The sequence below is a fragment of the Drosophila melanogaster genome, chromosome 3R (genome assembly GCF_000001215.4).
Source record: "Drosophila melanogaster chromosome 3R".
NCBI lineage: Eukaryota > Metazoa > Arthropoda > Insecta > Diptera > Drosophilidae > Drosophila > Drosophila melanogaster.
Window position 1 is genome coordinate 20,913,847 of NT_033777.3, and position 21,683 is coordinate 20,935,529.

Sequence of the window (21,683 nt, forward strand, 5' to 3'; positions counted from 1 at the left end):
TCTGGTGGTGACTTGAAACGCGGCGAATTAGTCGGCGTTACATCTATATGGATTTGGATGCACATTCTAATTGGAAACCCGGCCATCTGTGGATTCAGACAGAGGCGTGCCCTTATGCGGAAAGTGCACTGTCAGTTTCCAGCTGTGAATCATAATTCCGGCACAAGGAACCCGCATTGTGGGTGTTTGGAAAACTCTAATTGTCTCTGAAATTACTACGGTCAAGGACTTTGGCCGCTGACGCCGATCGTGACGTATCCACATGCAAAGACTTTGAGCAGTTCGGTAGTAATCACAATAACTGGTATGAGTCTGGTGCTGGCATTACAATGGATGTATTGTTGTCTTAAGAGAGTGGCAAAGAGTACACAGCTCGTTCGCTCTTATTTGCTTATTTAATTTTTGCTCGGCTCGAAGTTTATACATATAGTCGAATGCCAAGAGGAATATCATCAGTGCAAAGTCGAAAATCTGGCGGTAAACACTGCTGTATCGCGATCCGCGAGAAAAACATAAAAAACAAAAGCAAAACAAAAAACGAAAAAAGAAAAAACAAACAAAAGTGAGCACAATATATGATAAAATCAAAGAAAGGCAAAATAACAAACGAAATATATACATATAACGCATACACTGGTATATGTAGATATATAAGTACATACATCGCGCCGAAATAACTTTAGAATAAACAGAACGCCAATTGAACTGAAAATACATGTGTCAAATGATGAAATTAAGAGAAACATAGAAAGGCTCTCTAAGAACTGTTGTTCATCCAGTGCGAAGTTTTGAAGTTAAATTATTGTATCTCGAGATCGCAGCATATCTGTTTGTTCCATCTGCGCTCGATCGCAACTACATATCCATATCTGTGAGGCATGAGCTTTGCGAGCGTTTCGCCTCATGATTGGCGTATCGGTAGCGGCTTGGCAAACTCGGCCAATGTTTATCGACTCGCTCTCGACCAGTTGGCCTTTTGTGCTTTTTGCCAGTGCAGCAATTTCTGAAAAAATCGCATTTAATTCGTGTTTGTGTTATTTATCCCTCTCCCTCTCAGTACTTCGATATTGCCCTCGGTTTTTGCCGGATTGCTAAATATTCAAATTTTTATAGAATTTTTTTTTTTTCAAGATAACATTAATGGTGTTTCTTATTACCTCATATTTCGAATGCGTGCTTGCTTTAGTAAAGTAAAAATTTTTATTTCTTTATAACGCCACTTTAAAAAATAGAGATTATTTCTATTCGCCTATGGTAAAACACTCTCATGATAACATTTTTAATTCGTTGTTGAGCAATTGATGCGAAATTTATGAAAGAATGTTGCACATTCCCTCGAAAGTCATATTAATTTTTATAATAAGAATAATACTTGGTAGTTTTGTTATATTCAAAATTTTTTAATAATGAATATATACACATTTCAAATAAATTTCATTGAAGATTTTTTTATTTACGCACCTATATTTTAATGTCATTAGCAAATGGCTTATACTTGATTATATGTTAGGTAACAACAAATCAATAATCGAAGTACTGGCGCTGCGAGCTAATATGGTAATATGAAAAGCCTTTAACAATTATAGAGAAATGCCCATTGTCATTGATCAGAACAGCCGTTTAGGTGGGAAAACACATCTTTTAGCCAGTTAAACTCGTTTCTCTGACTGTGGGGATGCAAACTGGATCTGTAACAGATCTTTGCCCATATCTCGAGGCTGAGGACCCTTCACAAGTAAGCCGCTTGCTCTGTTTCACTGGCTGGTCGACTGAACTGACGACAGTTCATAGCTGATGATGTACTACATCAGTATCACTTATTCGGTAGATAAATTGGGGCGGTGGGCTGGTGGGTTGGGCGGTCGGATGGCGGCGGGACTAGAAACTCTTTCGACCTTCCCACCCAACCCACTGATATCAGCGAAAACGACAACCCACAGTTTGTTTGACTGCCGAGCGGAGGAGAGACGGCTAATGAGCAAAACGGCTTTTGTTTGTCTTTTTGGCCCCAAAGTTTCCCATCGCTGCTCTTCCTCGCGCTTCCAGCTAAGCAGAGTACCTGCGTAAACCAGTTTTTGCTAATTTGACAAAACACAAAGCAAACAAAATGAAATATATAAAAAAAGCCGACATATGTAAGCTTTTCGGTGCGGGGGTCTGGGCACAAATATGCTGTTTGTCTTTGGGCTTTTGCTGCTTTTTTGAGAACGAGTCTGAGACTAAGAGCACATAATTTCACCAACAGCAAACGAAACGTGTCGTCGTGCCGCTCATTGTCTTCATTGGAGCTGAAAGTATCTGTAAGATACATTTCGCTTCGCACATAATTAAAGCTCTGCACGTGTCTACACAAATGTGTGGGTGCCTACACTTGTGTGTGTGCCCTTTTGGTCCACAAATGATTCAAGTTCAGACGTCTTTAAGAAGGGGAACCCTGTCTTTAGTTTACGCTTCATTTTTATTTGAGCCGTATTTAATTGTTGACTTTACTCCTCTTTATTCTTTTTCTGTTGAAATATTCCCCCTTAGCAGCTTGCTGACGTCGTCTTAGCCTTATCAGTCGTAGACTTTGGGATTTCCAAAATACCTGGGCTTCCACTGATATTACTCATTGCTCAAACACGGGTCATGAATCTTGAGTCTTTAAAACTTGCCCATGGCTCATCGTGGTCACTTTCCAGAACGCAAGTGTTATTTATAAAGAAAATAATTACCCATTAAGGCATACTATGATATATATAAAAGCAGCGGCAACCGTTTAATTGCATGTTGCACGAGCTAACAAATTGCTCGGCCAGTCTAACTTGGCTTGTATTAAATTTTCTTTAAGCCCAAAGCCACAGGCACGCGTCGAGAATTGAGGTTGGGTGATCACATACTATATTTCCCACGACCCTTGTGGCTTGTCACTCCTCTTACTCACTTACAACTGCGGTGAGTGAAATCATATTTTACTGAGATACGGAAGCCGGGAAATTCCTCGTTTTATGCACTGCAAACTCGTTAGAAGTTCTATTTGCATACAGTAAATAGTAAGAACTACGGTTTATGCCATGCAGCAGTTTACTGAAACTCTGACGTAATCGAATTCAAAACCAGTCCTACTATTTGCATACTCCATTTAATAGCTGTTCTTTGTGTGTGTGTTTTTTTTTTTTTTTTTGGCACTAAACATCACTCTAGCTGTCAACGGCCTTCAGTTTTCATTCGAATACCAGGAAATTTCGAGCACCTAAGAAGTCGTCAATTAAAACTCGAGTTTCCATCGTGTCTAAGTGTAATTTGATCGAAGAAATTCAGCAAATTCGTATAATTAAAACGACAAATTAATGGTTTTAGATTGATTAGGTGTTGAGTTAAAGCTCTAGTGATGAAAATGAGTAACTTAGCTAACGAACTGCGATTTCCAAATAAGCAAACAAATCCATTTTTTTTTTTAATATTTTATGATTCCTAGTTATATTTTTTCCAACCACATACACATTTGTTGTTCAATTAAACTTTATTTTTTAAAGAAGCTGCCTTCTAATTGTATAATTATAATATCATTGTCAAGCCGTGAAACCACAAATGAGTTCATAAAAACAAGTATAATTAGACAAAATAGCGTGTGCCATTTAGATCTAAGTAGCGATTTTAATATCCGCTGACTAATGAGCAGCAATTGTTAGATACACAGCCACTGAAATTATGAATGGGTTCAAAGTTTTGGAGCTCAGGAAAAGATCACTGAGTATTTGGTCATGCTCAGTGGCTTAGATGGTTTTATGTCACGAGGATGAGATCATATGTACGTATATAAAACCCATGAACAATGGCTCTGGCTGACTCTCTCCCAATCATTCTTGCCACCCGAGCTCATCGCAATTACCATAAGCCATTGTCTGCAGCGGGAATCCTGATGGCTAATCACACTAAATTAAGTTGAAATGCGAATGATTCATTTGCGAACTCACATGTATTTACCGATTTTTGGACACGCTTCACATTTTACCTGCCGAAATTTCGCATTGTTTGTCACACTCGATTACCGCTGACCTTCCGGCGACGGACGTGAATTTGTATGCAAAGGGCGTGGCTCGACCCCGCCCATCAATAACACAAACTAAACGTCTCGACCTCGCTAATCCCGGTAGCACGTGCTGTATTACCAGCACTCCCCGAAACCCGTAACCCGAAATACGAAATGCGAAACCCAAGCCCAATCGCAATCCCCATCCCTGGAACCATCGAGTTTGCTCAGCGTGTTTTAATTAGTTCGGGATGGCAAGGACTAGCTTCGCATCGCAAAACGCTTTCGGTTTGACTAATTGACCGAATTTGGGGCGCTTGTTGGGGGCACACCCCTGCCAACTGGCCCATCAATCATCGAAAAGTCGAACATTTCGACACGCCTCTGATTTATTGAAATTGTGCAAGGTGCCCCTGCATTTCGAACGTAGTCAAATTGTAAGCTGCAAACTGCATTTCCATGAATGTGTCATATGGATGCCTAATCCTTGGGATTAGTCACCATTATTGTGGTTGACAAATGCCAACTCAAATGGAGCACAGTATCATTGTTTATTGATGGCAGAGATCTGATGAATGGGAAATTAGAAATGCTAAAGCTGTGTAAATGTTTTCCAACAAAGTAAACCGCATGAGGCAATACGAGATGAGCAATGCTCTTGCTCGGCAGGTAAATAGGTTGGCCCCACCTGTAAATAATCCACATGAAAACCTCAAGTTAAGTAGATTTTGGGCCACCATTTTTGTTTCGGCCAAGTGACCGGATTGGACCGCATCTTGGCAAAAGTTTGTGGTCATTGGACTTTCGGTTTATGGGTCTCAGACAGGAATCCACAGATACTCGCTGAGTTCTGTGGGCCACATAAATGGCTCAATCAATAAGCAGCTACAATTTTCGGTCAAGTTGGGATCTTAGATTTGACCATAAATTCCGGGGCCCAAATGACAGCTAAAGTTTCGGCTCAAAACGCCAATTTGCTCGCTGTTAAATTGAATTGAAGCGTCGAATTCAATTATTATTTGAAAATTTCCAGGTTTAATGGTGGCGGAAGCTGGTTCCTATTTTATGGATATATTTAATATGCACTACGGCGCATTGCTATAAGGCCACTTAAAATTTAATGTATGAATCTTAGGGGCCGTAATGGCTCGGAAGGGGGGAATGGGGATGTTTGCCTGAGCATGGCATTTTCATTAAAACTTTAAGTCACTTTTGGTGCCGTTATTTGATGCTACTATTTTGCATTATTCAAGAAACTGCCGCCCTCGCCGCAGTTGAGCAAACACAAGCTACTCAAAGAGACCCACACACACGCTCATGTGAGGAGGTTGCAAATCCTTCGGATTCGTCCTTGTCCTTGGCAGTATGTATAGTAGGCCCGACAGGGAACACAAATAGACGTGTGCCCAAATACACAAACAAATGCGTAGCAAACGAAGCGAAGTTCTCGCAAGGCGCACATGGGTCCCGAAAATCGGAGACAGGAAGATGAAATCAGAATGGGACGGGATGGGATCCCTTCTACTCGGGCCGTTGAGCCACCGTTTGAACTTTGGCATTCAGAGCTGCGAGGCAAAATGAGCTCGGATAACGAGGAGCGGGCTACACAAATATATTGAGGGTCATATCCATACGAGGAGTGACAAAGGACAGGCTGCCTGGCATTCCAATTGAAGCCGCAGTTTAGCAGCCGCACAAATGCGGAAGCGTGCAGCATCAGCAATAAGTGGTAACCAACAGTGAGTAACGGCTACAGCGGCCACCATAATGGCAATCTGTCAGCTCTGGCCAAACTAAACAATGGCCGCAACACAAACTCACACACAAACCCACTCATATGTATGCACGCGGAATGGACAGGATAACGCATCCAGCCAGCGAGACAAATTGACAGACAATTTAGCTGTCAATTGTGCGTTGCCCGCTCGGTCGACAGTTGAACCAACATCCTGCCATTCGACGAAGGACATTATTAGGTTAGCCTCACTGTCAGACAGACAGAGGCCAGACCCACCCGAATCACATAATATCAGCTTGAAATTCATCGACGACGAATGCATTCATTGGCCAGAAAGGTATAAATGGAAATAAGCGCATTTTCATTTGCATGAGAGTCATATAACAATTCTAAAATTTCTGTATGCATGATTTGGTATAAACACAGGCAATTAAAACAAATGCTTTCATTCTCTGAATGAAAATAATAAATAAATAAATAGCTGACCCCAAAGTTCACGTCCACAAAAAGTAGTACATAAAATTCACTGAGAGCACACGGCAATCGTGAATCTCCGTGGTGTCTTTAATCCGAGCAACAAATGCAAATCACGCAGAATAAAAACGACGATTTGCCGGATGACAGTTGAGCCGATCCGCCTGCAGGACGCGCAGAGTGCTTAGGGCGTTTGTCGGTGGGACAATGAATACGCCTTTGTAAGTAGCTGTAAGCACAGCTGCTTACTGAGGGGCATTTATCATACGCCGCGTGGGCCAGGCGTTGACATAACAATTAAGCGAATTGGCCGTGCTTCGCGGAGGATGGGGATGGCAGGGACAAAATACCTGGGCTGGTAATCGCCATCTTCTGTTATACTTCATAACGACAGGCTGCCACTGACATTTACCATTTCTTTCTCGTACACTTTGCCGCGGCAAGGATATTTATGTTCTTGCCCCTTCCTCTTGGCCAAGACATTCGGATCCCGCTGGCTGAGTGCATATAATTTCGCTGGCTTTAGCTTCGGCTTTGCCTAACTTTTGCAATTAGAACTGCAGCCAAGTAGCCAAGTAGTCAAGTGGTTGCTCACAAAGTGCCATCAACTTTGGCGGCACTTCAAGTGGTTGTGGAGCACCAGCTCTTCCAGACCATAACCACCTAGTGCTTGCAGACTGGCACTTGTTGTGCTTTTAACATGTTGATATTGTTTTCCTGGCCACCCAAGCTCCACCCATTCCCTTTGATCCCACCTCCTCCTCTTCCTCCTCCTGCTATTGCCCGTAATTTTCGCAATTTTCGTTTGCGGCTCGTGCCGCTGTCACATGGCAAATCTCGAATGTCGGGCATCTGGAATGAAGTTAAGTTACCATGAATGTGTCAGCCAGTCTGTTTTTGTTTCCCCTCGTTATTGTGCCTGTTTGTTGCCATCAGCTAGGACCAACCAGAACATACAGGACAAAGCCCAATGACAGTTGGTATACATGCTGCACTGGCCATCCTTTGTGCGCCGACTTCCCTGATGTACGTTGAAAGACCCGGCTACCTTGATAAGTAAGTTCCGAGGCGTACCAACATCAACCAGACCACTCAAATCCCTTGAATCGGGCCGAAGGTGAAGCCAATTGACATTTCTCGATGCAACTGATCACTGAAACGTGTCTATAGTATGTATCCTCCTTCAAATCGGCCAGATGTTTTATAGAAAAATATTGCAATGTACTGCCTACATTTCGACCCGGAATGAGCAACAAAAACCTGACAGAAATGGGGAAAAACATTTTCCACTTGCATTGTTTTCCACTGGTGGTTGATGATGCCCCACTTTGCTCTGTGTGTGTGTCAGTGTGTAGTGTGCGTGCCGCATAAATTTCATTTTGAACAATAATAAGAAAAGTTGGCTGTCGTTGGCCTGCAGGGCAGGCTTCCAGTCAGATCAAAATCACAAACGGCAACAATGGTGGTGTTTTTTGTGTGTGCATTAAATAACAAAAACACCGAAACAAAAGTTTGGTGAGGAAGACAAAAAAAAACAGAGAGCGAAAAAAGCGGGCGACGGCTGGCCAGGGCCATGTTACGTATACGCACCATTGAGCGGCCAAATCGCATTACGCATTCGCCATGTGGTCGGTGCAACCTTAATTACAATCCCCTTGCATTCGAACAGCAGGAGTGACCCACATTGATCTCACATCGACCGGAACATCACAATTATGCAGTATGCTTCGAATTGGATTGCTTTCATGTGGATGCCACCACCTGACGGCATTTGCATTCTGTTGGCGTTGCATCTACGTGCCTCGCCGTGATGTGTGACACTTTGACACATGAATAGTGCTAGGGATACGCCCAGGATAACTCTGTCTTCGCCTCTGTGGCGACGTCATGCTCTAAGCCAATTAGGTGGAACAAAGGCAACCACATCTAACGCCATCGCCACGTGTTGCTCTGGCATAAACAATTTATGAGCGAATTCTTTCGAAGAAAATACCATCAGGGCAAACCGCAAACACTCGGTACGCACAAAAAGTATTAAAAAACTTAATAATCATTATATTTGCAGAGGGGGATTTACTCACAATTTTTTGCTGATCATTAGCATCGGCGTCATGATGAGCGTACCAAGAAAAAAGCCAAGCCGTTTATTGCGTATTTTTAGGTCAGAGCAAACAGTGGACTCAATATGGCACGAGGCCAGTCCCGATTGAAGCATCTTCTTACCTCGCTGCATGTTTTCCCCACTGTGTTTGCCTTTAATCGCATCTGCAATGAGTTTTCCGACTTTGATGAGTTTGTGCTTGCTCGCCCAGGGCCAGCAACCGAATTTCCATATCAATTAGCAGCCCTGGCTCCGATCGAACATTTCCGGATGTTTGCGCAGCCCCACCGCTAAAGTATACCCTATCTATATCTATATTTGAGTAAATAAAAAACTAATGAAATCCGATTTTCCGTGCCACTTTATGGCTTTGCCCGCTATTCAGTTACTGGTCAGCAAAACAAAGTATCGAAAGGAGGAGGCCACGGAACATGTTGCTTCTACGACACTGGGCAGTAAAATTTTGGGCTTTTCCCTGTCCAAGGAAATTGATTTTTTTCATAGAGATTGCTTATCAATAAACTACGTTTACGAGTCCATAAAAATTCATTTTTGTGTTTAGGACCGAATATGTTTTAAACGTGAGCCTAATAAGAAGAACTCGGGAATAATGTATGGAAGCATCTAAGAATGTCTATATATCACCGTCAAGATATATATTTTTTGTAAAAATTGTCTTTTGTAGTCAATTTACTCTGTAATTACAATTTTTTAAAATATTAAGATAAGAAATATAGTTAACTTGAAATGAATGTGAAATTCTAAAACATATCTTTTGCCGCCTAAAATCTTCTAAAATATTTTCGTGGTTTTGAACTCTCTCTGTTGTTGGCCAGTGCAATCGACCTCGTTGGCAGCTTGTTGGCGACAGGAGCAGGAGGTGCGCCACACTCGGCTGCCCACATCATCTTTTCGGGGCCACAATGGGCGCACTTACGGGCAGCGGCTCCGTGTTCCGGCCCAGGTCACAGTTCGTCCGGGTTCAGCTGGGCTCCTGATACCTGGAGGTGGCAGTAGGTTAAATTGCATTCGCCCCGTTGCCGATAACTTTCTAATGAGTGGTAATCGACGTTCGGCTTTATGTGTGTCCTGGCCTGGTGGATACGGGGCGTATGTGGTATAAGGTTTGCCGCTGGTGTCAATGTGGATGGCAAAACTCGGAAAGGGTCCTTTTTGTGGCAACATACTCTTGAAATTTAATTTGCCTTTGTGAAGCGCCACAAATGGTCGCTGCAGTGCCACCGACTGTGCGCTGAGGTGAGCGCTGCAAGGACTTTGCATATAATTATGAAAATTGTCAGTGGACAGCAATCGTGCTATGAATAATGCACCATTTGGCTCTGGCTTAATTAAAAGCGTCATATTTCATATGGCTAATGGTCGAGCTGTTTTTTGGCCTGTCAGGGGATTTTCTTTACCCAAATTTTGATGGGTTATTCCACTTTTTATCACATCAACTAAATCCAATTAGGCAGGGCTGCCAGTTATTCACTTAACCATGCTAAAAATATACCTTATGCAAACTGGTAGTCAACATATGGCCCATCAAATTGGATTACTGAGGGCAAAAAAAAAAAAAAAAACTGAAAATAATACAAAAGTCGAAAAGCTGTCAGTGACCGAAAATTGCGGTCATTGGCAAAAAAAAATCATCCAAGCTGAATATAGAATATTTCACAGAAAACCAATTAAGTGCGAATTTTTGGTATTGTTCCCACTGTCAGTGATAATATTAAAATTGAATATTTAATAGAAGTTCTATGGACAGTTAAGAGGAAAGTAGCATGTGTGTTTGGTGCTTTTATTTTCCAGCTTATTCATATTTATGATGCAGCGCCAGCCGCTTGTTGATTTTCCCCTTTTTGCCAGCTTGTTTTCCATGCTCATTTATACATCGGCCACTTGTGGCACGCTCGAATTGCCGTTGTTGTAGCAACAAATGGGGTTGGCTATTCGCCAACAAACTTACAATTTCCGTTGGCTATTCACAAATTTGGGAATCGAGTTTTAGTGCTTGCTGCTTCAGGTTCTTATGTTCTTGCCGTTCGTGTTCTGACCCAATATTTTCAGCTTCAATAAACCGGTTTACTTGTGTGGCTCAGCACCCCGTTGTCCAGGATTTCAATAAAAGTGCTGCTGTGTGTGTGAGTAGAGGATATGCACAATGTGTATGGAGTTGCATCGGGGAATCCGTTAGCATACTTTTATGGGCAACAACTGCTGCCGGAAGAAGGAAATGCATTTTGCCAAATTTATTTCTTTTTTTTTCGCCCCTAGTTGTTCCCTTCTGATTCACAACAAATTAAAATTTTGCAATCACCGCAAAAATGTTGGGGCGAAATATGCAAACAGTTTGGTAATTATTACGAGCAAATTAAGTTAGTCAACTCGTCAGTGAAAGAATTTTCAATTACACACCAAAAACTTAATAATATGATTGCCATGCAGAATGTTCGGGTTCGGGTTATTTATGATCTAACATAGTATATAAATCATCCGAAGTTCCACGCCCTTTTTTTTCCTCTAACATCCACTAGATGAATTCCTACGGTTTCAGGTTTTCTCCCTAGCTGGTAAGCCAATGCTTTTTCTTCTCTAATTGGTTGTCTTGTTAGCGGAAAAGACAGTTCGAAATTTTCTACTTAATAACAAAAATGAACCCATGAGCCAACCACCAAAAGGGAAATAGGAATCAACCAAATGTGTACTATGATTAGAATGATTCATAGACCAACGATAACAAAACGAAAACATTTAATACTAACAATTAAAATGTGTACCAATGATTCAAATGCTCCTCAAAGTGTTCTGAAAATAGCAAAGCTGTCAGGGAAATTATAGTGAAATTACGTGCTTCTTCCTAAGAATTCTCAATAAATGTATTGTCATTTAATCTATGACGTAGAACCTCGGTGATATCTTGTTTGCCAAATCGAAGGTATTTTCTTATCGCGGCTGAGAAAATGAGACATCCAAATTTCAAAACATCTGTTCAGTATTTTCTCACCTATATCAAAGCACATTTAGGCATTTGCTGCAGTCTGATTCCAACATTCAAAGTGTAAGAACATATTCGATTTAGCAGTAGGTTAGTTCGAACAACAGAAATAGCACAAAAATAGTGTGCTTTGGAATATTAAAAGGCTAAAGGCGGCTAGAGTGCTTGGCCATTGTGTGCGGTGTCGAACAAGTTTTTCCGCTTGGAAACGCTCGGGGAACAGGAACTCATTGGGTTACGACTGGCAGCTTCCAAAGTGGCCGAGAAAAAATGAAATAGTTATAAAAAGAAATAAAATAAAATAAGGAATGAGGATGGTGAGTGGGGGTGGCAAGTAAAAAGCAAAACAGAAACCCAACGAAAGTAATTCAAAAGTTTGCCACAGAGCAGAACGGGCGGCAAAAGCCAAGAAAAATTGAACTCAACTTGATGTCTAATTTAAAACAAACCCCAAAACCAAGCCGGGGCAAACCGAGCCAAGCCAGATCCTGATCCCGATACCAGAAGCCAGAAGCCAGAAGCCAAAAACGAAACCGCAACAAAATTTACAACTTCAAAACTTTGCCAACGGCGGCTGTCCTGCCTGATGTGTGTTTGAGTTTTGAGTTTCGGGGGAATGTTATTTGTGTTTTTTTTTTTTTTTGTTTGGTTGAGGGGGGGGGGAAGGGTTGCAGGGTCAAGTACATAATTGAGATTGAACTGCAGGAACAAAGTTGAACTAATGCACAATCTTTGCTGGCTGCCAATTGCAGACCCGCCAGCCAACCGAAGGAGATGAATCGAACTTCGCTGTCCAGTGGCAGCACCAGCCGCAGACTTCCGGCTCTCTTGTTTGTCCTGCTGCTCTGCCTGGTGGCCAGGACCAACGGTCGTCCTTCGCAAGAGGACGAGAGCGACTTGGCCATCATTCCGCCGGATGCCGACAATGTGGAGGTTTGTGTCCGGGTCGAGCGTGAAATCCAATCCGGCGTTCATAACAATCTCCCTTTTGGCAGATCCATAAGGTTAAAATAGTGAACGGTGTCATGCAAGAAGATCATCCGGTTATCATGTACAAGGAGGACTTCGTCAGCGAGGATTATGGTGAGAACCAGAAAATACAGAACGTCATTGAAATCTGACCTTTTCCTATTTATGCTATGCATATGTTTAATATGTACTATCCTTTCGCATAGATCCAACAAAAAGCGAAACAAATCCTAGTCACCACAAGAAGCATAAGCGGACGCGGCTCCATCATGCAAAGCAAGTAACTGGAACAGAAAAGAAGGAGGACCAGATCCTTTTCGATATTCTGCCCGACAAGCCGATCGTCCTGGAAGAGGACCTCAAGGCTCTCCCACACAGCAAAGTTGGGGCTGCCCAACTGGCGGAACCCATCAAGGAAGAGTGGCTGGCTAAGCATCCCAAGAAGTACCACAGTCGCCAGCGACGACAGGCTCCTGTAAGCTTTGAGAAAGTCCTGCAATACTACTATGGCACTCCGGAAATAAAATTTGTGTCTCCCTTAACTTATACGCAGTAAGAATAATGCACATTCAGTGGAATGGATAAGCACTTACATGGTTATTTCCTCAACCATTTCAGTTTTCGCATTTCAGTGAAGGGTAAGAAACCCCATCTGGTGGGGCCTCCGAATCGTAGGAATCAGGGCCAAGAGAATATCCCAACGCCAGACTCGGTCGATTCTAGAGGAGAATTCGATTTAATACACAATTCAAATCAAGCGGATGCGGATTTCTCGATCTACAACCGTTCGTCTACGACTACTGCCAGGCCAATCTTTCAAATCAATGATAGTGACTTTGGTAAGTTGAGTAACATACCCTTAATTCCCTTAAGCTTATATCAGTTGAAAAAATGACTTTTCGGGTATGTTAAAGTTTTAAAAATGACTGAACTCGTTCAAAACGTGATTAACATAGGCCATTGGCAGCTAACCGCTTCTCAATTTGCTCTCTACGACTATCGCTTTGTCTTTCCAATCGACCTGACCTCTTACCAACTTTTCTGAATAGTGACCTCGGCACCATCGTGGCGTCCGTCGAACAGCATACGCCGGCCGCCCCCCACCCGCTCCCCCGTTGTGGGACTGCCCACCATGCGGCCCAACGCAAGGCCTGTCCCACAAACAGGGGGGGTCGATAGTGAGCCCAAGGTCAGCAGGTGTGTGTGGGCGATCGTCAACTGCTGCACGGGCGAGAGCAAGAAGGTGCGGTACAACTGCTTCGAGGAGTTCGGATGCCATGGAGCCTTCTGGGACATCAATCCGTGTGCCGATGAGGGCGTGAAGCAAGGTGCGCTCACCAAGGTCCTGGACGCCTTCCAAAACCAATGAGCATTGAATTGATCCACTGACTTGCTCAGATTGTCTCAAACGCAAGCTTAATTTATTTTAAACATAGATTAAGTTATAGCATTTGTAAATATACACCACTAGCATTTGCATAACAATATTTCGAATTTTAAAGCGTAACAGTATCACTAAAAGGCTGTCGTGAATAATTGAACTTTAATATTGAAGAGTACACCAATGCTGAATAACAATGCTAATCAAATGCGTTACTCGTTTGAATACTTTAAATGTTGATACAATGTGGAGATTTCTAAGGGTGCGTAGATATGGTAATGGGTATCTCACAGTCGGGACACTCGACTGTACCATCCTTTTATGTGTTTTTCTTCTTTTTATTCAAGCTTCCATAACCCGGTGAAGGACACAACTAACAGAGGGTTTGGTTTCCAACTGCCACACACATATATTTTTTCAGCTGTGCTGTCAATTATCGCATCCACTTCGTTACATCCAAAAACCAAATTAAAATTTATCCATTTACTCTTACGACTTGAATATGTTTGTTTAATTGGTTGCCAATCGAGTGTCCAGCCGGATTACATCGCTCTCAATTCAATTGCAATTACACAATCCCTTCAGCCATATCAATTAACCAGCTGCCAGGAGTCCACTGGCCATTGATGGCATATTTTTTAATTGGCCGTCTATATCGTGCCGCAGAACACAATTTACACCTACAAATCCAATTGCAGCTGGATTGTTTTGGAAACACACTAAAGGATATAATTATGTATCTTGTTCCTTCATAATTGGCACATGCATGCACACGTACACAGAACCAAATGATATGGTGATATACTAAGCGTAAATTAACTTTTCATAGAGATATGTATGTACTTCCCTGTACTTTGGTAACATCAAATATCTTGAATAATCAGATTAATAAAAGTAATACGCCAACGTAAGAGATCCTTACTAATTCGCAATAAAACCGCAATTGTTATAATAAATTCCCAATCATTTTTCGCGGTGTATGAGCTCCAGTTGCTGTTGCTCATTAAAGCCCAAACTCAAGAGCGTTGTTTCATTAATGGAGCTCACGAACAGAGGCTACCAATTGGCGAGAGTGCACACAAACATAGTCATACACCATCGAGCACCCACCAACTTGCACCTTAGCCCATGGTTTACATGCCGATGCCTCTTAATTGCAGCTGAACTCGTGCCTCTAGTCGGATTCTCACCGCCCGTGTTTGCCCCATCCATGCCAGGCCGTCGTCCGTCATCCAGGAAAGGTAAGGCTGGCAAAACAAACCGCAAAACCCACGTCCGCCATTCACTGACCGACATTCGAATCCCGCTTCCCTTGCAGGCGCCTTCCAGTTTCCCCAGGACATCGGCTACCAGGAAAACAGCAAGTGCCAGCGGGCCTCGAAGCTCTGCTGCTCCCAGAGAAATATTGGATCCCAGTACGAATGTTTCCATCACCACGGCTGCAGCGAGAACATCGCGACCATTATCTCAACCTGCTCCTAGGAAACGAGTATGTCAATGGTCCCCCATGTGTCCACATATACATTGCAAATTTGCCTGCTTCACGAGCCTTGCGTTTTGATAGCCCCATTTGCAACTTTTAGGATTCCCGGATTAGTCTTGGAACTTCCTTATTAAATAATAAATAACTTCTAGTCGGCTTTGCCAGTGGGGCTGGCCCAAATTATTAAAGGATATTCTGTATTGAACTAACCAAATTAGCGATTTTTTATTTATGGTTCGTCGGTATATGTGTAAAAAAAAGACATTTTCAATTAAAGCAGTTAAGGCAACCAATTAAAGTTAATTATTTCTCTTATGCCTTTTTGTCTTTTGAAAGGGGAGGGATGCCCGTTTTTTGCTTATTTGTTTTCCAATTGACTTAAATGTTTTATTACTTTACACTTCATTGAAGATGGATTGCATAAATTTAGGATTAATTGTTTACTACCTAGTAAGCAATTGCATTTCTAGAAACTAATTTCCGTGCAATTGGTGGTCGCAATCGAAGGTTTTCACCTCCCTTCCATTCATTTATTTCTTTTCTATCGCCAGCTGTAGTCCTTTTCCCCAACACCTCTCGAGAAAAGGTCCTAGATAACGGTACAAAGCAGGACAGCGACAGCTTGACAACAAATCTCCGCTGAGTTAATTTGCCAGCCTAATGTCATTTCCCGTGGTATTCAGGAACCCAATCGCAGGACGTAAGGCGATTACGCAGAGCCACGCCCAACGCCCCCTTTTCGAATTTTGTTCAGCTGAATGGATCCGTTTCTTAAGTATTTTTTGAGGGCATCCGTGATGGGCTTACGTTTGGCAGGAATTAAGTCCACGGCACTTGGTCGCTACTAGTCTTAACCTTTTTGCAGGAAAATTCGCAACTTATTTATATGATTGGGGTGAGGAAACTTAATGAAACTCAAACTTTTCGGAAGTATCTCTCTTTGTTCTTTTTAAAATATTATAGTTTGCCTTTTTACGATTCAAATTATTAAACTGCATCATTGTATTCTAGATACTTTATAAGTTAAGTAAACCATTTAAAGATCCTAAAACTCATTGAGTAGAGTTGAAAACAATTTAAACAACCATAATGATCTTAAAGTCCAAATGTAGTGAATTTCAAAGTGATTTGCGGTTTTTCTTAGTGCATGGACTACTTACCGCTTCCGCTGTCGTAGGATCTAGTGGTGGAGCCACTGGTATTAGAGCGCTTTATCTCGCGTCGCCCCATTTTGCTTGCGGTCGGCTGCAGGTACTCCGGGTTCTGAGGCTGGTGTGTCTGGTGATTGGGCGGCTGCTGATCGGTATCCCTGGACACGTGGCACGTGGCAAGGAGCGCGCAGGCCGTGGAGGCAGCCGCTCTGGCAACAGCCGAGCTGTACTGACCACTGACTGTGGTGCAGGGGGGCTGCTGCTGCTGCTGCTGCTGCTGCTGGTGCGGATGCTGGTGGTGGTGGTGCTGCTGCAAGTTCAGGGACGGCGTGGAGACTGCGGTGCGTCCGCTGTGGTGCAACGACGCCTGGACAGGAGCGGTGGGCGGGAACTCAAAGTAGTTGGCCTGCAGATGATTGGCCAGCAAATTGATGGCCGGTTTCGTGGCCAAGCCGCTTGAGTTTTCCGCGTGGCTGGTGTGACTGGAGCTGCTGCTGCGCCTGTGCTGGTGGTTCTGGTACTGCGGGTGGTGCGGCAGTGGATGGTGATGTGGATGCGGATACGGATGCTGGGAATTAGAATTGGAATGGGGCGGAGTGCTGCTGCTGCTGCTGGCGGGATTCACTTGGTGCGGCGTGGGCGGCGGTGGGGGACAGGCGTTGTTGATGCTGCTGCTGCTGGCGGAGGATGATTTGCGCAGTGATGATGGTCTCAACCCTTTGACAGGGTACAATGGGTACTATCGTCCGGCAACGCGTACCCAATCGCGGTGGTCACTGTTGTACCAAATACCTGAAAAATGTCAATATATTTGTTACAATTATTCTGTATGTTGAAATTTGGTTGCTGTAAGAAATGCACCGCATTCAGTATTTTGAATAATAATATGTATGTATAATAATCAAATCGATTAAATTTTATATAAATGTAGATTAATATTTTTTTCTTCCATAAAACTTAAGATTACTGATTTCTGGTAAGCGTAATCCCCTACAATTTCATATAGATCAATATACGACCACCCCCAAAAAGATGTGGTGAACTGTGCTACGTAATCGCTATTGTGTCCCATTGATAAGCGGACATTAACTGCATGTACACACAAAAGCACACACAAGTGTAGCGGGATTTGGGGCAAAGTGCACTTAAAGCCAATTCCAGTGTCGACGCGTGTCCTGCATGACAACGCAGATTGCGCATACGCCCCGTTAATGTCCGCCATTAGCAACGCCATTTGGGACAGCTCGGCCATCGTCGGCGTCAATTTTGCCAAATATTTGGCACATGAAATCATTTTGCGCTAATAAAATTTTACGCCCCTTGGGCGGTCAGTCCATTGATTTCCTGTAAAACGCCAGGACACAAAAACTGACCACACACTCGCCGTTGGGCGCCACATACCCAGCCACTACAAAAACAACCGCACAGTAATCGCCTCTAATGGCCGGGCATTAAGATTCACAGAGAAAGGCCATTAATATCTATGTCTGGGCGGCAAGTGTCAAGGATTAGTCGATGTTTGACAATCAAAATTGATTAAGTCGCGCCGACAATTGAAAATTTAATGAAGCGAAGTCATGAAGGAGCCCTTCTAGTTCCAAGAAAAACTAATTAGGTCCGGGAAGTATGGGGAAATACATTTGTTTACCCAGTTGGAAACTGATTTTTGCGCTCTTAAGGGCTCACTTTACTTTTCCTCGCAAGTCAAACTCGACAAATCATCGAACAGGCAATGCAATAATACCCAGACATCGGCAATAGAATCAGTGCATATTGAATTAGATGCTGCAATCGAGGGGGCCATCCACATCGTTGCCTGGCGACAGTTCAACAGGTTGCGCCAGGTTGTGCCAAGTTGCCGATGGTAAAATCAATTGATTAACTGGAAGCGCATCAAATCGAGTCAGCGACAATACATGTGGGCCAGGCAAATAGAATTGCAGCTGCATCGGTGCGATGCACTATTGAATTATGGCCGGCCAGCCAGCTACAGCTAGTTTGCCAGCCAGTCAGGCAGCCTGCAAGTCCCAGGTGGCAAATCAGCACTCGCAAATAAGGCAGATGCTCGCTCAAAGACAACTCGATCCGACCCGAGCCAAATGCAATTTAAGTTAATGGGATTCTCGGAAAGGAGTCCGCCCTCCTCCTGGTCAGCACCAGCTGGTGTTTCCAACTCTGCACTTGGCCCCGCACACACAAAGCTGATTCTTGTGCACCAATTGCTATCATTTGCCTGCATATTTTCAACATTTTTGCTTTCTTCTTGACCACGATTTTACAGCAATACCGAATTAACTTTAAATATCATAGCCTGTTAATAGATTTGGGTACCTAATGAGTGAGCACTTTTAAGGGATTATTTATTGTAAGCCCTAGGCTATAAGCTTAAATGGTTTGATTTTGCTAATGACTTCTAAATGGCTTGTGAAATCGAAAAAAAAATATTTGTCATCATAAAATCTAGTGAGCTAAAGCTTCAGTATATAATCCAATGTAAAATCAATAATTATCAATTTGAAAACACTTAAGATAATTATTTTATGATTGGGACTTCATAACTATATTTAAAGTTTATCTAAAAGTTTAGAAAATGTACAATACAAACTTTGAATAGCTTAAAATAGGGTACATAAAAGTATTGATTTTAATGTATGGAAACCTTAGTGTTGAACCTGTCACTTTGTTTGATATATGTTTTCAATGAAAATGCGGAATGGAACTGCACTAGATCGGTTTTCAGGCACAAGCTCCTTTTCGTCCTGCAGATGTTGCGTGTAATCGGCCTCCATGTGAATTACCATAACACGACACCAGAAAAGAACACAAAAAGCAGCATACACACAGATACGCCACACAGATATGCACACAGACACACACACACACACGTGCCCAGGGATATCCGTGTGCCAGTTCGAATGAATCTCAGTTCGCACTTGGCCAACTGAAGCGTAGACAAGCAGCTCTTTAAGTTTAAGCTAGACTTCTGCCCCGCCACCCGTTTGTTAAAGGAACGGATTAAGGCGTCAAAATGTTAGACAAGTTCCTGGCCCGACTCTGCTCCTGATTCGCCCGTGGATAGATCAAAGTCCCGCGCTGCATATACATATATATATCCAATAGATGAATACATACACACTGCGATGTATGGAAGGTCCTTCTGCGTACGTGTGTGTCTGTGTCTGTGTGTGTGTTGTGAACTGCGACGTGGCTTAAGCCCACAGCCCTGACAATGCCTTTTAATCAATTCCCCAAGTCGGTCCATCAATAAGCGACGGCGAAGGGCCCGGAAAATGCGAGTTTCCTTTCCGGCTGCCTGCGCGTGCTTTCCTTTTATTTCTGCCATTCGGCATTTTTCTTGTTGTTTGCCCGGCATATGTATGTCAATTTTTCTAATGAGCTAGCAAAAATAAGTAAAGTTAGGGCCTTTTCTGCATTTCGATTTAAAGCTCTTTGAAGAATTCTCATTTTATTCTCTCGATTGAAATATTATTTTCTTTTTTTCGCTGGGGACATCAAAGTATTTTAATCAAATTCAATACACAAATGGTTCAATCTGATCAAATTTATTTTAAGATATTTCTAATATAATTTAATAAATTCTTGGCAACAAGTTAGCTTATGAATGAAAGTGAAATTAATTTCACTTGCCATATGGATTTCTTTGGAGATAAACCCATGAAACAAATATATAAGATTGTGCTACATTATTTTTAACAATTTCTGCATTTAATCTTTCACTTAATAGGTGACTTAAATTAAGCTTTAAAATTGAGTCACTACAATATTCTATAAATATAAAAATATTAGTGTGGGCTATCTCTGCTATTTGAATATGTGCGTAATTAGCTAATATCCATTTCATATTAGCTTTTTATAAAATAAATACATTGTGGAATATAGTTGGCTCTCATAAATGATTATTAATTTTAATTTTCAGTATTCATTTATTTAGAAATGTATAATTAAAACAGATTATTATACAAAAAGAGCTGAATATTTATGAATGACATATTTCTTGTTTGGAAATTAATGCTGTTATCTATGCCTTATTAAATTGTTAGAAAAGAAAACTTCTACATCAACGTGTGATATAAGTTTTAAAGTGGACTATTAGTATTGCAAAGTTGGAAATGTGTAATTAACAGCATTTTCACTTAATTACTTTAAAGCAGTTTTGAAATGGCTCTTACCTACGAAGTCCTACGATTGGGTTATGCAATTTTCCTAATGAGTTGGCACAGATAAACAAACAAACTCGGACCCGTGCTTGCATTTAAGTTTAAAGTCCGTTTAATGCCGAGTGGGGGGGGGGTGTCCCAGTTATGGAGCGCACTGTACACCTGACTGACCACACACCACACCCTCACCCCTCCCTCACACTGACAACCTGAAAGCCAGGTAAACCAGGTTTGTTGCCTGTGCATTAAATTTGATGGCTGCAAGTCCTCAGCTCATAATCACAAGCAGTCTCCCACCTGCGAAAATGGAATTTAATTTGCTAATACGCTTCGTTGAGTGGCAAAGGGAGGCGTTTTAGCGGGGTTTCGGGGTTTGAATTGAAGTTAGTCAGGTGAGACAGGTTGACTATGATGGGTTTTTGGGACTGGCGCTTTTTTGTTGCGCCTGCGGGAGAAATTGTTGAAAATACTTTGCAAATCGTTGCTCCATCCCATGGCCCAGACTTTAGTAATTCTCGGCTGAAAACTTGGCTTTCGCATAGTTGAGCTGGTCTCGGCGCTCGCATAGTTAAGCCAATGTAAACTTTTTTAATTTGCAATAATAATAAAAAATTCCGTTTTCGGCTGAGGCCCAGGCAACCAAAGAATTCCGAAAGCCACGTCCAGGTGAGGGTTCAGGTCCTGCCACCGAATAATTCAACAAGTTTTTGCGCCACGCCTTCCTACATCACCATGGATGTCCTTCGTCCTTGCCACTGCGGTTGAAAAATATTTGCGGCGGCCGTTTTTGCGTTGAACGACAGCTCGCATCCCCCACCAGTCGCGTTGTTTAAAAACCCATTTTGATTTATGCGACGGGTGAGGGGTTGGGCGATATACTCAAACACCTGTACAAAATTTATTAGACTCTAAGCGAACTATCAGCCATGTTCAGCGAGCTGCGAGGCGACAACCCGTCGATGGCGATGGCGATGACGATGACGATAATGATGATGATGATGGTGATGATGACGTGTTCACTTGCCAGTTTGGCAGCGGAACTGCCAATTGGTGCCAATAGCGGAATCAAATCAATAATAACACGAACTCAATCAACTGCAAGTCGGAGCCAGCCGTCTGTGCCAATTCCAATGGAATCGCAATCGAAATGGAAATGAAAATGGCAATGGCAAAACTTAACTGCGGACTAAACAAATAG

General features: G+C 42.5%; 2 protein-coding genes across 5 annotated transcripts in view; one reads left to right on the plus strand and one right to left on the minus strand.

Moving 5' to 3' along the window:
• Nucleotides 1-21,683, minus strand: part of CG31191 (uncharacterized protein) — a 36,318-nt gene that overhangs the window by 4,634 nt on the left and 10,001 nt on the right. For both annotated transcript variants that reach the window (NM_169935.2, NM_001104380.3), the window contains exon 2: nucleotides 16,317-17,099. In NM_169935.2, coding sequence (NP_732570.1) covers nucleotides 16,317-16,386 — 70 coding nt within the window. In that variant the 5' untranslated portion in view covers nucleotides 16,387-17,099. The remainder of the gene's footprint in view (nucleotides 1-16,316; nucleotides 17,100-21,683) is intronic.
• On the plus strand, nucleotides 450-15,367 carry hdly (hadley). 3 transcript variants are annotated; one of them, NM_001104381.3, is made up of 8 exons: nucleotides 450-562; nucleotides 12,076-12,256; nucleotides 12,319-12,406; nucleotides 12,499-12,844; nucleotides 12,911-13,131; nucleotides 13,342-13,620; nucleotides 14,834-14,914; nucleotides 14,992-15,367. In NM_001104381.3, exons 2-8 carry the CDS (start codon nucleotides 12,098-12,100, stop codon nucleotides 15,153-15,155), a joined length of 1,338 nt encoding a protein of 445 aa, NP_001097851.1. In that variant the 5' UTR covers nucleotides 450-562; nucleotides 12,076-12,097; the 3' UTR covers nucleotides 15,156-15,367. The 3 variants fall into 3 exon arrangements, with proteins under 3 accessions (NP_001097851.1, NP_001262789.1, NP_650929.1); NM_001275860.1 differs by lacking the exons at nucleotides 14,834-14,914; nucleotides 14,992-15,367 and having other exon boundaries at nucleotides 13,342-14,524; NM_142672.3 differs by lacking the exons at nucleotides 14,834-14,914; nucleotides 14,992-15,367 and having other exon boundaries at nucleotides 13,342-13,778.